This window comes from Rhinopithecus bieti, unplaced genomic scaffold (assembly GCF_001698545.2).
Source record: "Rhinopithecus bieti isolate Rb0 unplaced genomic scaffold, ASM169854v2 scaffold_8674, whole genome shotgun sequence".
NCBI classification, from domain to species: Eukaryota; Metazoa; Chordata; class Mammalia; order Primates; family Cercopithecidae; genus Rhinopithecus; species Rhinopithecus bieti.
This window is the reverse complement of record NW_016805883.1, coordinates 546734-562037: the sequence shown is the minus strand read 5'-3', so window position 1 is coordinate 562037 and position 15304 is coordinate 546734. Positions and strand designations below refer to the sequence as shown.

At 45.2% G+C, this 15304-nt stretch overlaps 1 protein-coding gene across 1 annotated transcript; it reads left to right on the top strand.

The window, feature by feature from the left end:
- The first annotated feature begins 9311 nt into the window (after positions 1–9311).
- Positions 9312–14988, top strand: PURA (purine rich element binding protein A). Its single transcript, XM_017873868.1, is given in 12 exon segments — positions 9312–13067; positions 13883–14160; positions 14162–14237; positions 14239–14267; positions 14269–14399; positions 14402–14610; positions 14612–14644; positions 14646–14703; positions 14706–14824; positions 14826–14886; positions 14889–14947; positions 14950–14988. Coding segments are annotated over 12 exon segments (1182 nt in total). The 5' UTR covers positions 9312–12977.
- The last annotated feature ends 316 nt before the right edge of the window (positions 14989–15304 follow it).

Here is a 15304-nt window from a genome sequence, read left to right as displayed (position 1 = left end):
ACAAATCTTTCCCTATTCTCCCTTCCCCCTACCCTTCCCAGCCTCTAGTATCCTCTGTTCTACTTTTTACTTCTGTGAGATGAACTTTTTTTAGCTTCTACATATGAGTGAGAACATGCAGTGTCTAACTTTCTGTTCCTGGCTTATTTTACTTAACATAATGTCCTCTATTTCCATCCATGTTGCTGCAAATGACAGGATATCATTCTTTTTTATGGCTGAATAGTATTTCATTGTGTATATAAACACTACGTTTTCTTTATTCATTCACCTGTTGTTGGACTTATGGGTTGATTCCATATTTTGGCTATTGTGAATAGTGCTGCAATAAATATGGGGGTGCAGCTGTCTCTTCGATATACTTTCTTTTGGATAAATGCCCAGTAGTGGGATTGCTGGATCATATGGTAGTTCTATTTCTAGTTTTTTGAGAAACCTCCATACTGTTCTCCATGGTAGCTCTACCAGTTTACATTCCTGCCAGGATAGAAGAGTTCCCTTTTCTCTGCATCCTCATCAGCATTTGTCATCTTTTTTGTCTCTTCATCCTAACTGGGGTGAGATGATACCTCATTGTGGTTTTGATTTGCATTTCCCTGATGCTTAGTGATGTTGAGCATTTTTTCATATATTTCTTGGCCATTTATATGTCTTCTTTTGAGAAATGTCTGTTCAGATAATTTGCCCATTTTTAAACTGGATTGTTTGTTTGCTGTTGAGATGTTTGAGTTCCTTGTACATCCTAGTAGATCCAAATTTCTGATGTGATATGACATCTGACAAAGCCACAACAGTAAAGCAAGTGCCTCATAATTATCCAAAGATATTCAGAGGAAAGGAAAAAGATGGCGAAAGCTAACATTAGCGTGAAAACTTATCAGATCAAGAATGAGGATAAGTAAATCTCCAACTTCAACTGGAAACAGAAATGGCTGAAATTAGAGTAGGAACAAATAAAATTTTAAAAAATATTGAAAGATACCAATTTGTAAATAAAATGTAAAATGTTGATGTCTTGTATTTCAAAGTAGATGTAAAAATCATGCTCTTGGAAAGGGCTGATACTCAAAACTTCTTCAAAGTAAGTTAAACATAAATACTACAGGCATGCGGTGGGGGAAAGGGGAGGAGAAGGAAATGGCAGAGTTAGTTTAGATTGTGCAAGCTGTGGAGGAAGACTGTCTGGGTTCTAGCTCTGCTATTTAGTAACTGTGATTTGGGCAGGTGTCTTAATCTCTGCATCTCAGTGTTCTCATTTATAAAATGGGAATAATAGAATCTACTCATAAGGTTGTTGTTAGCATTTTATTAGCTAATATATAAAGAGTGCTTATGCAGTGTCAGTATATAATAAGGGCACTATATAGCATCATACTTCTAAAAACAATGTATCTAAAGATTAACAACGATAACATTTAATCAGAAAATCAAGAAGAAATCTGACACAGATCTACAATCCCTTATCCAAAATCCTTGGGAACACGTGTTTCTGGATTTAATTTTCTTATATTTTAGGGCACAATACATTGTATTATCTGTATTTTACTTAATATGTAGCAACCCTTCATCAAACACACTAATGTTGCTACAATGAAATGTATCAATAGTCACACTAAATGGAATACTTTTTTTTTTTTTGAGACAGAGTCTTGCTCTGTCACCCAGACTGGAGTGCAGTGGCATGATCCCAGCTTGCTGCAACCTCCGCCTCCTAGATTCAAGTGATTCTCGTGCCTCAGCCTCCCAAGTAGCTGGGACCACAAGTATGTGCCACCACACCCAGCTAATTTTTGTATTTTTAGGAGAGATGGGGTTTCACCATGTTGGCCAGGCTGGTCTCAAACTCCTGGCCTCAAGAGATCCTCCTGCCTTGGCCTCCCAAAGTGCTGGGATTATAGGCATGAGCCACCACACCTAGCCCATAAAGGATAATTTTAAACAGATTCACGTCAGTTCAGATTTTGCCACTAAATGAATTAAGAAATTTTTTTGTATTTTGGAATTACAGATAAGGGATTGTGAAGCTGTATCTGTAGAGCCATAAATCTTATTTATTAAATAACAGAATAATCATTAAGGGAAATATACAGCAATAATGATACTAAATGAAAAACTTTTCTGAAAACCTAATGAATACTCAGAAAACCTAGTAAGTTTCTTTTTCACTTAAGAAAAAACAAAAAAATGTATATATAGTTATCATACAGGATGTTACTTGGCTTACACTTGTGTGACTTTTTGTGACATAAATTGTCCACAATGCCTCCCTGGAACATCTCCCTGTATGTTCCCATGACTGACTATTTCAGATCTCTGTTCAAATGTTACTTCTTCAGAGAGGCTTCCTTGATCACTCTATTTAAAATACTCGGTGAGCAGCATGCATAGACATTTTCACATACAATCACACAGAAACTCTCTTTCCCCTTTCCTATTTTCTTCTTCTTTTTAGCACGTGTTACTAACTAACATTATATTACACATTTGTTTATATATCTGTCGTACATAGACTGGAAACTCTTATGACAGCAGAAATTTCATTTTGTTCAAGCATCTAGAACAGTATCTGGTAAATAGACATTTGATAAATATTTTCAAAACATGACCCAAGAAAATAAGGCTGACTGAAAAACAACAAAGGATTCCAAGAACTAGTCCTAACATAGCAGGCCATACCTACTTTCCAGAAGTTCAAGGCCAGAAAAAAAAAGAGCCATCTAAATACCAAGAGTAACATGTTTATGTAAGATGTCTATTTTTATAATAATATAAAAAAACTCATCATATACATACTTATTAAGTAAATATTTCCTATCTAGGAAATATAAGCTAATCATTACATTTACTTTATCTTAAATTTTATTTTTTATTGATACAAAATACTTGTACATAGTTTGGGGCTACATTTAATAATTTAATACATTCATATAATTTGTAAAGATCAAATCAGTGTAATTGGGATATCTATCATCTTAAATTTTTGTCTTATGTTATTTGAATTATTCTCTTTTAGCTATTTTGAAACATACAATAGATTGTTATAAACTATAGCCACCCTACTGATTTATCACTATCGAACTGTATATTTACATTAATCAACCTCTCTTCATCCCTCTTCTCCTCTCTCCTTCTCAACCTCTGGTAACCACCAATCTACTCTCTGTCTTCATGAGGTAGGTGCTGGGATTACATGCATGAGCCACTGCACCCGGCCAGGATTTCATTTTTTTATGGCTGAATAATATTCCATTGCATATGAATCAATTTTCTTTAACCATTCATCCACTGATGGGCACTTAGGTTGATTCCATATTTTGACTATTTCAATAGGACTTCAATAAACATGGGAGTACAGCTATATCTTTGATATGTTGATTTCCTTTCTTCTGCATATATACCCACTAATGTAATTGCTGGATCATATGGTAGTTCTACTTTGTTTTCAGAGGCACTTCCATACAGTTTTCCATAGTGGCTGTACTAATTTACATTCCCACCAACAGTGTATGAGGGTTCCCCATTCTCCACATCCTTCCACCAGTATTCATTATTCTCTTTTTGATAAAAGCCATTTTAACTGGGATGAGATGATATCTCACTGTGGTTACATTTACATTTAATAATTAATTTTGAGTATTTTGTTTGAGTATTTAAGTAGACAAAAAAGTATGCTCAAAAGATAAAAATGATTACTATAACACAAAATATTAAAGAAATAACTGACTTTATATTTTTCACTTGGAGTATTGTCTTGATTTCTTCCCGACACATTTTAATCACCACAGAAAGAAATCCCACTGACCTTCTTCATCTAATTGCAAAGTGCTACTGCATTAGGTTATAAAAATGGCCTGGATTAGCCTCAGAAGGCACTGGTGTCTGGTTGTATGTATGCACAGCAACACGTTGCATTTAAAAGTAAGCAAGCAAAGGAGTTTTAGAACTACCATAAAATATGCAACAAAGTTCAATAGTGCTATCCAGTTCAGATACATTCACTCTTTGGAAAAACTCAGCTTTCTTCTCCATCTCTAAGTTCATCTACATGTTAGTTCTGACATCTGAATTACATTTAAAAACAAGGAAAGAAAATAAAGGTGCAAATAAGAATTTAGGTCACACTCTGCAAAAGTATCAAGAATAACTACCATTTTCAAATTGTCATACTTGTAGCCTACAAATTTACATTTTGCTGATTATGGTAAATGTAAGACAACAGTATCATTTCAACATGTTACTTTTATTTTGGTATTTTATTCTTGCCATTACTCTTAAATGATAAAGAAAAATATGCTTCAACAGTACTTAATGACTTTCAAACTGTTATCCCAGATTCTATAAAGATTTTCTATGAGAATTACTTGAAAAAAATAATGGAAATTGAGATTGTATACATTTTCTATAGGAAGAGGAACCCCTGGAATAAAACAAATTAGCACACACAACTGGCTCAGGTGCTGTTAACCAATGATTCCAGAATGGGAGGAGATGGGTCAAAAAGATGAAGCCAGACAACTGATACTAAAAAAGATCAGAGACTGATAGTTACATAAAATTTGACAAATGAGATCAAGTTTAAATAATTACTGGTCCCTTTGCTCTCAAGTTATTGTTTAGTGAGTTTCATCTGGATAAACACATTTTGGTGGTGGTGTAGTTAGGAGGATGAGAAATGATGTTCCCCAGCTTTATCCCCTCAACAGAGAGGGTTCTGCTTACCTGATAATGAAAACCAATTCAATATCATGTTAGCATTTAAGGAGTAAACTAAAGGATTCACTTTAACTACTCCAACATCAACAAAGAAAAGCTGTCCTTGCTTAAAGCAAAATTCAAGATTGCTACTATAGTCTGTTTCAGTGCACATATCAACTCCACAAGTCTCACACTTCTGACCCTTGTCTTCAAGTCCCTAAACTGGAATAAAACCAGATAAATGCCTGAGGAACCACTTCGCACCCTAAACACGTGCAAACTTTGTTCAACAGAACATTTTACTGCCAAAATGGAGTTGGCAGAAGTTTGGAGCAAAGGCCCCCAGGCTGCATGATTTGTTGGCACCAGAGAGCTTAAAAATCTTAACATAATACTGCAGAGTTTGAGTACTACCAATTTGCTTGAGACTCCTCCTCCAAGTTTGACTTGAGAATGATGGAAGCTGCCATGAAGAAAGACTATTAACACTTCATCCTCTATCCAGAAATACTTTTATTTCTCACTCCTGATTGTCATACCTCTATATTCCTTGGTGGTTGTATTTACACAGTAAATCAAATGGAGTCTATTTTTAAATGCATATAAATTCAATTGTATTGGGTTGCTTGGATAAAGGGACACAGAGAACTACTATAAATACACAAAATTAATTATGACAAAGTTCTACTTAGAAAACACTTGATCCAAATAACCCCCATATATCACAATTTCTTAACCTAAAAATGTGGGAGAAATTAAGATATAGAATTACCTGTAAATTGCTACCGTTTTACATTTGGTTCAGCTTGTCTTCCCACATCTGTAAGCCTGAATGATGGCAGTTTATCTTGGATGTGAACAAGTTAGGAAAGCCAGGAAAGAAGCCAAGTAGAGTTCTCTTCAACAAGGGTCAACAATAAAGTCTTACTTGGAATTTTCATAAGCTTGATGCTGTTAATTAGGAAAAACTGCATCTGAATTTTAAAATTACAGTTGAGTACAGGCAACTATATAACTAGCAACTTCAAACCTGTAAATGCTTGATAAGTATGCAGTACTGAGAAGGGATGGTTTGCTTTGGAAGGTTATCTTCTGCTATGTTTCAATAAAAGACAAGGTTTAAAGAGATGCTACTTGCTCCTCAAACACCTAAAAAACTTTTTTCTTGAAACTTTCTAACGTTTTCCCTCCGTAGCTCCATGTATTTTATTAATGTCTCTGATAGCCTTTCCGTTTTTCCTCTAGAACTTCCAAGTTTTCTAATTCTCAGCTATGATTTTATATCATAAAATCACCAGCTTTTAATCTCCACAATACAGTTGGAAACATTTAGGACAGAATATCCTTTGGGATACTAAGTTGCAGAAGACTGTACTTCCAAGGATATTTATATAGTAGTGCTGCCACCTAAAGATGAGGTGAATATAAAGAAGCAATTCAAAGGAAATGACCCATCACCCTTAAGCCAGTCTCATTTTCTCACCTCCAGCTGGGAATTAATAAGCATGATGTTGTTGCTGTGTGTTAACAGGGAAGTTGAATTGTTTCGCAATAACTTATTTCTGAGCTCTAACTCTCTGTGGCAGAAAATTTCAGACTCAAAACCTTTTCTAGTCCTCTGCGATTCTTCTCAGCCATCAGGCACTGCCTACAACACTAAAAGGGGGCAGCAAACGATACTTAGAAGAAAACAGTTGAGAGATTTCTGGTTTACTGAATAAAGCAGGCAATAATATACCTTAGAGTTTTCCCTCTATCAGTGATAGACTCCTCACAACGCTGAACAACTGACTACATTTTGATGACTCAGTTTTCATCTGTAAAATGGGATTAATTATACCTTAGTCCTACTTGCCTCGCAGGCTCAACTAGATATGCTTCTAGAAAAGGTCCTCTAACAAGTGAGTTTAAAAGTCTACCATTGCCTAATAAAGGGTGTATCTGCAAAGTAACTTCAAAACAAAATACAGTTAAATAGGTTGAGGCAATGATTAAGTTTTCCTAAATCACAGTTGGACTTCTCCGAGGTCTATTTAAATACTGATAAAGATGATAAAGGCAGTTTTTATTTTGCTGCAGTTATGAGCTGATCCACGTTCCATCTACGTACTCAGTGTTGCAGGATGGAAACGTGACAGCATAGAAAGCGAGGGAAAGCGTTACCGTGCACCAAAAATCTTGTCTAACTTGATACGATTTCAAGAAGACTGTCTTAAAGGACATTTTATAATTTCACATTTAGCCCTTGCGTAGCAACTTAGGAAAATTAACTTTTACCCTTTCCCCCTCGGTCCAAGGAAGTCGCATTCCCTCAAGGGGGCCCGGCTTCAACATATTACACTGCGTGGGAGGCTGGGCATCAACCCCACGCTTCCTGTCAAGGATTCCCGGGGCCAGAGCCTGAAAAGTGGTCTAGCCCCTCTTCTCTATGTTAACTCTCTCCTTACAACCCCTCTCGGCGGGTGTCTGAGGGCCAAGGTGAGACCTTCCCGGGAGATGAAAGGCCTATTGCCTCCTCACAGACACGGGCGGAGTTGGGGCGGGGGTGCGGCGTGATCGGGCGGTAGCGGCAGCCGCAACGATGCACAGGGCCCTAAGTTGGAGCTGGCGCAGGCCCTTCAGGGTTCTATCCCCGCCTGAGCCTGGCTTCGGCCTTCAGAAGCCCAACAAGTAATAGGTCCTTCTGGGCGCTGCGGGCGGTGGGTGGAGGAAGTGTGGGCGGAGAGGCCACAGACAGCCCCCTCCTCAGACGCGCCTCAAGGCCTGGGCCGCGGAATGTTGACGCGCCCGCAGCCGAGAGGGCGCGCTCACGCGCGAGGGGGGCGGAAAGAGCGCGCTCGGCGGCCGCCGCGGCGGCAGCTAAAACCGAGGGACGCGAGAGCGAAGGGCGCGAGCCACGGAGTTGGGAGGAGGGACGGGGAACGCGGAGCGCGCGCTGACGTCGCCTGGAGTCACGCACGGAGCGCCGGGTTACGCGCCGACGTCTGGCTGCCACGACTTGCCGTCGGCGGCGGCGGCGGCGGCGGCGAGCGGATCCCGCAGGGGAAGGAGGAGGAGGAGGGAGAGCCAAGGGGGCTGTGAGTGAGCGGGAGAAGCAGGGTGTGCGCCGGACTTGCCCGCGGGAGGGAGAGCGAGCGAGAGTCGAGCCAGCCATCCGAGCCGCCTCCTCCTCCTCCCCTCGGCGTCCCGCCCCCGCCTGCCAGCCCGCCCTCCTTCCTCCTTAGCCCGCACAGCCCAAGTGAGGCGCAGCTCGGCTAGCGCCGCTGTCCAGGACAGGTGTGCGCGCGCGCGCCCTCCTCCCCTCCCCCTTCCTCGCGCCTGCCTCGCGCGCGCCCTCCCTCCCGCCAGCCTGCGCCCTCCCTCACCTGCGGCAGGACAGCGCCCGCCCGCCCGGGTAAGCCCCTCGCGACCTTCCCTGCTGCCACTGCCACAGCTCGAGGTGCCGCCCGCCCCGTCCCCTCTACTTGCCCTCTCAGCACAGGAATAATTATAGTACCATTGCAGACATCCCCGCACCCTCCCTCTTGGAGACCCAGGCGGTGCAGCAACGTTCTCCCCCACCCCCCGCAGCGAGAAACGAATGAACCCCCTCCTACTTCCAAAAGAGAACAAAATAACACGCCCCTTAAGAAAAGAGACGCTCCTACCTCCGCAGGTGCTGGAGACCACCAGTGATGCGTTTGCTTAGCAATCCCTGAGCCCCATTTCCCCTGGCCGCCTTCGCCTTGGGGCCTGGGACTGTGCGCTAGACGTGGCTGACACTCCCTGCACGGCAACAGTGGAAGGAGGGAGAGGAAGGAGAGTTCTGTAACCCAGGCTTCACTGCCAACCCCTCCTCTGTTCGGCTGCCCCCACCCCACCACCACCAAATGCATACACCCGCCCAGGATGCGTTGTAAAAACAAAACCAGAAAACAAAACAAAACAACAACAAAAAAAAAACCTTTGGTGCTGACATCGCAGATGAAGCCAGGCCCAAAGATGGGTGGCCCGAACAAGGCATTTTTACTGCCCGACAGCGCTGGGTCAGCTCCACAGCTCCTCTGCCTTTGTCCGAGGGCAAAAGGAACGGATGTGAAGCTGAGGGGTCTTCTCTGTGAGCGGCGGTGGGACCCGGAGGCGGGCTGTGATGTTTGTAGGGGAAGGCACCCAACCAATATATCTGCCATAAACCTGAACTTGGGTTGGAGAGGCCCAAGAGACTGGCTGGGGTAACTCTGGTTCGTAGCTGTCTACCCCGGAATAAATGCCACCTTCCTTTCCGCGGTGTCGGCGGGACCCTCTGTTGAGGGTTCTAATTCGTTTTGGTCTGGGCTCCTTACATTTCTGGCCGGCCAGGCGCTTTTGGACAGCTTTTCGCAGCGGTGTCTATGTTTGTGTTCGGTGTCCTTGGAAGGGAGGTCCCAGAGCTTTACAATAGGCTGGATTTGGTTTGACATCTTTTGGTGGACTGTCAAAGGGGAAAGGAAATTTTTGGATTACTTCAAGATCTCCCACCGCCCCCGCCCAACTGACGTTTGCGAATTGCGGCTTTGGAAATTGGAGTGTTGACTAGAGTGTGGAGAGAGAGTTGCTGATTTCATTGCTTTGAGTACTAGTAAAACCATTTAAGTATCAGCCGGAAGGGAGACAGCTATTGACATTTACATCGGTTCTGTTTGGACCTTTGGAGTACATAAAATGTCGGGTTCTCTGAATCTTTTATCGAATTTAGAATGTCTGCTACGTTTATTTAACTCTTCTGCAAATGCTTAAAATGAAAACATTTTGGAAATGCGAGGATTTTTATCAAGTGGATTGTTCTCTTCATATTTTAAATGTTTACTTCATATCTTTAATCCTAAACATTAAAATAGCATTGAAGAGGCATGATTTTCAAGATTAAGTGAACTGTAGAAAAGGGATACGCTTTTAAAGAACGATCTGGGAAATGCTGTTACTATTAGTCGTTGTTGTTGTTAAATGTTAAGATGTATTTGAGTTTCTCAATTTTTTTGGTAGATAGTCATGAGAAGAAATGGCTAATTCCTCCACTTTGAACATTTACAGTACAACATCCCAGTTAGTTTTAATGATTTGGATATTGAAGATAGTTGTCTGGTTTAAGACTGGTATTTAACCTAAGTATCACTTGAAAACACAAGCTCTAATGTTCATTATTTTGGAAATTTGTGATTTTGTAAAATATTAATCAACATATTGTTTCTATTAGGAGCTCTATAATCAGAAGGGTTTACTACCCAGAGGTAGACAACCTCTTTCCAAGTCTATTTTATAAATGTGTGTTGATTTTTACTTTATAAAACCAAAGCTGAATTAGATTATTTCAGAATCACCTGTAGTTCAGGCTGATGAAAATTAAAGCTTTTTTTCCTTTTTGTTCTGCCTAATGTCTATTTCTTTGCGCACAATTTTTTGTTGGTAAGAGTTTGTTAAATACATAGAGACAGTGGGATTAAAAATAAAGCAGTCTCTATTCTCTTTAAAATGTGTCTGTTGTATTAATAATAAAAGGGCTCAAGAAATCTAGAGACATTGTCTTTAAAATGTAAGCATATTTTGAGGAGAAAGGAAATGTTTACTTTTCACAAGTTTTCATTAACATGGATTTTTGCTGCATATTAATTTGCTGTATATTTCGTTTTCCTTTTGTCTTTCCTACATTGTAATGAAATTATACATTTAGTTTTACAACTATTTGTTTTACAGTAACAAATTCAAACATCTGGATACTAGAACAGACTTTTCATTCACGAAGTTAGTATATTGTTTAGATAATTAACGAATGGTTAGAAGTCTTAAAATCCACTTATTTTCTAATGTCTTTTCAGTGTTAAAATGCAAATATAACTGTGAAGTTTTATTTAAACTTTTTGTTTTAAGACTTTTTGGGAAGTTTATATTCATTTCTCCCAGATTGCCTTTTAAGGCTACTGTACACTATAGCCCAAGGAAAGCTGCCTTTCACCTCCTTAGTCTGAGAAAAAGCCCACACTTACAGGCTTATTCTGAAATTAACTCTCGTTTCAGTAGTGAAAATATGCTAAAAATCCTATTTATCACTGAATGATTTCGGAAATGGCATTGTTAATCTTGTTTGCTTTTTAGATACTCTTATGAAGTGGGAGAGAAGCTGGCATATAAGAGCAAACGTTTTATACATATATAATGAATAGAATAAAATAAGTACATATTTATGTGGAGAGATCTAGGTCCCAGTCATTTGCTGATTTGAGCTTAAAATTCCCAGTTTAAGTGTACAAATGATATTCAACTTGTGTTCTGTCTAGAAACTTCATCAGCTGCCTCTGCGCTGGGGAACTAAGAAGTCAGTTCTTGGTGGCAGTCACTTTTTCAGAAAAACAGGGCACTTCCAAACTCAGATCACTTCGGAATCCCTGTATATAGATGTCTAGGACGGAGGGCAAGAAAATTTAGACTGGAAGTAGGGATAGGAAGGTGGGCAGTTTCGAGTCTTAGTCTTCGGTCCTGGGGGCAGCAGTCAGCACAGAGGAAAGGCAGGGAGTGGCAGGGGGTGGGGTAGGGGCCCTCATCGTATTCTCATTGGCCTTTTTGCTGCCTTGAGTTCTCATTAGGGGGCAGGGGCTTGGTTTGACTAGAGGTAAACTCTTGAGGAAGAGCAGCAGCCCTTCTAGATCGGATTATACCAGATCTTAGCCTCAGTTTACAAGTGAAGCGTAATGCCCCACACCATTCTCTGTGGAGAGCCTGCTACTCAGCCTTTTTGTCCCTGGAGAGGCTGGGGTCTATCCAGGGTCCTGATTGCTACTGTTTGAGTATGGAGGAGCTACTGCTTCTTCACACATGTATTTCTGTGCAGTTGAAAGTGCTTCAAAAGTTCCTGTGTCCCTTTCCCAATAGACTTTGGGACAGGGGAGGGAGTGCAGAAAAAATCAACACGGAAAGAGTACTACAGGGTACTAGAGGTTGCCCCCCAAATAAGGGGAAGTTCTTTATGGGGCCCAAAGACTAGGTTTTTTTATCTCTTGGTGTGGGGCCTTCCCTTCAGAGAGCCATTTCAGGGACGACTGGCATAGGTGGGTGGTTCTGAGACGGGTGCACAGGACTGCACCTGTTTGCTCCTTGGTGGCCAGGTGCTTCTTGTTTCTTTTCAGTGGGAAGTCGCAAACTTCAGCCCAGGGCTGAAGCAGCTAATGCTGAGTAGAATGGGGCTCTTGCTAAGAGAAAAAGGAAGTTGTGAATGAATACTTAGCAGGCAAGTTTGTTCAGGAGGTGAAGGGATATGGTAAGGGGGCTTTGAGGGTTCAGGAATCAACAAGGCTTATTCTCTAGGCTGCTCTTGGTTTCTTGATCGTTAGTCCACTCTTTTCTAAGAAGCTGGGCAACCATATTCCCAGTTGTCTCTCCGGCTAAGAGTGAGGGAGGCAAGTCTCCTTACTTTTGGGGGAAGAAGGAGATGCTCAATGGGAATAGAACCTGCAAATGGAACAGGTATACTTTTCTCAGGATAGAGGCAACGATATGTGCTTGAGAAAGCCAGGGGCAGAGCTGTGTGATCTGTATCCTCTCAGCTGCCTGTAGAAGGTGACGGGGGAGAGTGTGGGAGCATTGGCAGGGGGTCCCCTGGAGATAGGCCTTAGCTTTCCCCACAGTGCCAGCGCTGCAGACTGCAGTGAGAGTGTACGAGCACTCAATACTATCTGGAAATAGGCCCTAGGTTATACATCAGGTCTAGTAAGAGAGAAATCAGTTAATCTCTGAGCTCCTCCTCTACTCCTGAGCACCTTTCTAACACCAGAGAAGATAGATCCCTTTTAGCTATCACCGTCCGAAGACTCACTGGTTAATTAATGGTCAGCAACCTAGCTGTCTGCATAAAAACCAGCGACCATTTAATGTTTTACTTTTGGGAGTGGGTCTCTCCTTGACAGAAGTTTCTGGGAGGAAGAGTAAAAGGGGCAAGCGAACCTGCTTTAATGAATCCCGTAAGGAACTGCGTTTCCCAGGAAATTCCTGACATTTTTAGCTCATGAATTTCCGAAAGCCTGCTTGGTTTTCTTCTCCATTCTGGGTCCTTCCAGAAAGGAAGAAGAGTGGGCTAGGGTCTGAATGCTCACAGGGCCTGGTTCATCCGCAGAGCTGGCCAGCAACCCAGGCTGGGCTCAACCCTGAGCAGGGTGCCCCCTTCCCCAAATCTCAGGAGGAGGAGGGGGAGGCGGGCGGGCAGGCAGGCAGTCTTGATCCCAAGGGGACTGGCTGCAGGTTTTTGGGTGAGTGTGGGGTTTCTTTTTGATTGTTGCATGTGGGGAAGGGCAGAGTCGACGGGAACAGGCACTGCGGGCACCCTAGCCCTGGTGCGTCTACTGTCCTCTGTTGGGCTCCCCCCATCGGTGAGTGCGCCCGCCCGCCCGACCGTGCGGGGCTGCGGTTGGGGGGGGGGAGCGGGATCATCTGAGGCCAGAGCCACTGCCTTGTGTGCGGGGAGGGGGAGCGGCGGGAGCGAGACGAGGGAGAGGGGAGGGACAGGCTAGGTGTCTGCTGCTCCGCGCCACTGCTGCCGGCGCCCCGTCCTCATCCCCAGTAGCCCCCTCTGCAGCTAAGGGTTACCACCGCACCACCTCTCTTCCTTGCCTGCCTCAGCGGCCAGGGCTGTGCGGTAGGAGACAACCCAGCCGGGTGGCGGGCGGGCCTGTCTAGGTTTGGGTTTGGATCTGACTCAGGCCCGCATGAGAGGGGGTGGCCGTGACTCGGTGTCCCCTCTCTGCAGCGGGCTCTGCTGCGCTGCGCAGGCCCCTCCCCCCACATCCTCTTTAGGGGGTCACTGGAAAGCAGAGCTTAGGCCCACTCCCTGTGCTTAGTATGGCAGACTCCTTCTCACCCCTAGTCCCCAACTCCCCAGGCCGAGGCCGCCTAGGGTCTGGCCAACAGCGACAGCCACGGTGGTGGTGGTGGTAGCAGTGGTGGCGGCAGCAGCAGCTGCGACGCGGCGCGTCCTGCTCCCTCTCCCCCACCCAGCCAGGGTTGTAGGGTGAGGGCCGGTGGGTGGGCGCCGCCTGGCGGGCGGGCGGACGGGGGGCTGGCAGCGGGGAGGGGGCGCAGGTCACGTGCCGGCGGGCGGGTGGGCGCGTACAGTAGGGCGCCCTGCTACTGTACTGGGGAGTCAGTGCCCTGTTACCGGGTCTCGTCTGTCTCGTCTCTCCCGCAGATCTCGCGAGAGTGGCTGACTGGCTGTGGGGGTTGCGGCGGCAGCAGGCGGAGCCGGGGAGGGAAAGCAGCGGCGGCTGAGGCGACTGAGGCGGCGGGCGGAGCGGCAGGCGGCGGCGGCGCGGCAGCGGAGCGCAGCATCATGGCGGACCGAGACAGCGGCAGCGAGCAGGGTGGTGCGGCGCTGGGCTCGGGCGGCTCCCTGGGGCACCCCGGCTCGGGCTCAGGCTCCGGGGCCGTGTGGCGGCGGGGCGCGGCGAGTGGCGGCGGCGCGGCGGGGCCCCAGGGGGCTGCAGCACGAGACGCAGGAGCTGCCTCCAAGCGGGTGGGACATCCAGAACAAGCGCTTCTACCTAGGACGTGAAGCAGAACGCCAAGGGCCGCTCCTGAGATCGCCGAGGTGGGCGCGGGCGGCAACAAGAGCCGCCTCACTCTCTCCATGTCAGTGGCCGGTGGAGTTTCCGCGTACTACCTGGGCGACTTCATCGAGCACTACGCGCAGCTGGGCCCCAGCCAGCCGCGGACCTGGCCCAGGCGCAGGACGAGCCGCGCCGGGCGCTCAAGAGCGAGTTCCTGTGTGGCGAGAACCGCAAGTACTACATGGATCCTCAAGGAGAACCAGCGCGCGCTTCCTGCGCATCCGCCAGACGGGTCAACCGGGGGGCCTGCCTGGGCTCCGCAGGCCAGACCATTGCGCTGCCCGCGCAGGGGTCATCGAGTTCCCGTGACCGCTCTGGCCAAGCTCATCGACGACTACGGAGTGGGAGGAGGAGCCCGGCCGAGCTGCCCGAGGGCACCTCCTTGATGTGGACAACAAGCGCTTCTTTTCGATGTGGGCTCCAACAAGTACGGCGTGTTTATGCGAGTGGAGCGAGGGTGAAGGCCCAACCTACCGGCCAACTCCATCACCGTGCCCTACAAGGTGTGGGCCAAAGTTCGACACCACCTTCTGCAAGTACTCGGAGGAGATGAAGAAGATTCAAGAGAAGCAGAGGGAGAAGCGGGCTGCTGTGAGCAGCTCCACCAGCAGCAACAGCATCAGCAGCAGGAGAGGACCGCCTCTGCCACCTGCTACTGCAGGGTGAGGAAGAAGGGGAAGGAGATTGATCAAAACTGAATGAAACCCCCCCCCCACACACCACACACATGCATAACACACACACAGCCAACACAGAGAAAATATACTGTAAGAAAGAGAGAAAATAAAAAAGTTAAAAAGTTAAAAAAAAAAAAAACCTGTTAACTCCAAGGGAGCACCACCACACAGAACCTCCACCACTGACAGTTTCTTCTTCTTGACTTGCCACCTCGCTGGAGTTGGTCCACTTTATCCACCATATAAAACAGTAAGCAGCTGTAAAAACAAAAAAAAATACAAAAGTAATAACATTTATATGAAACTGTGTTTCCTACTTGCTTAAAA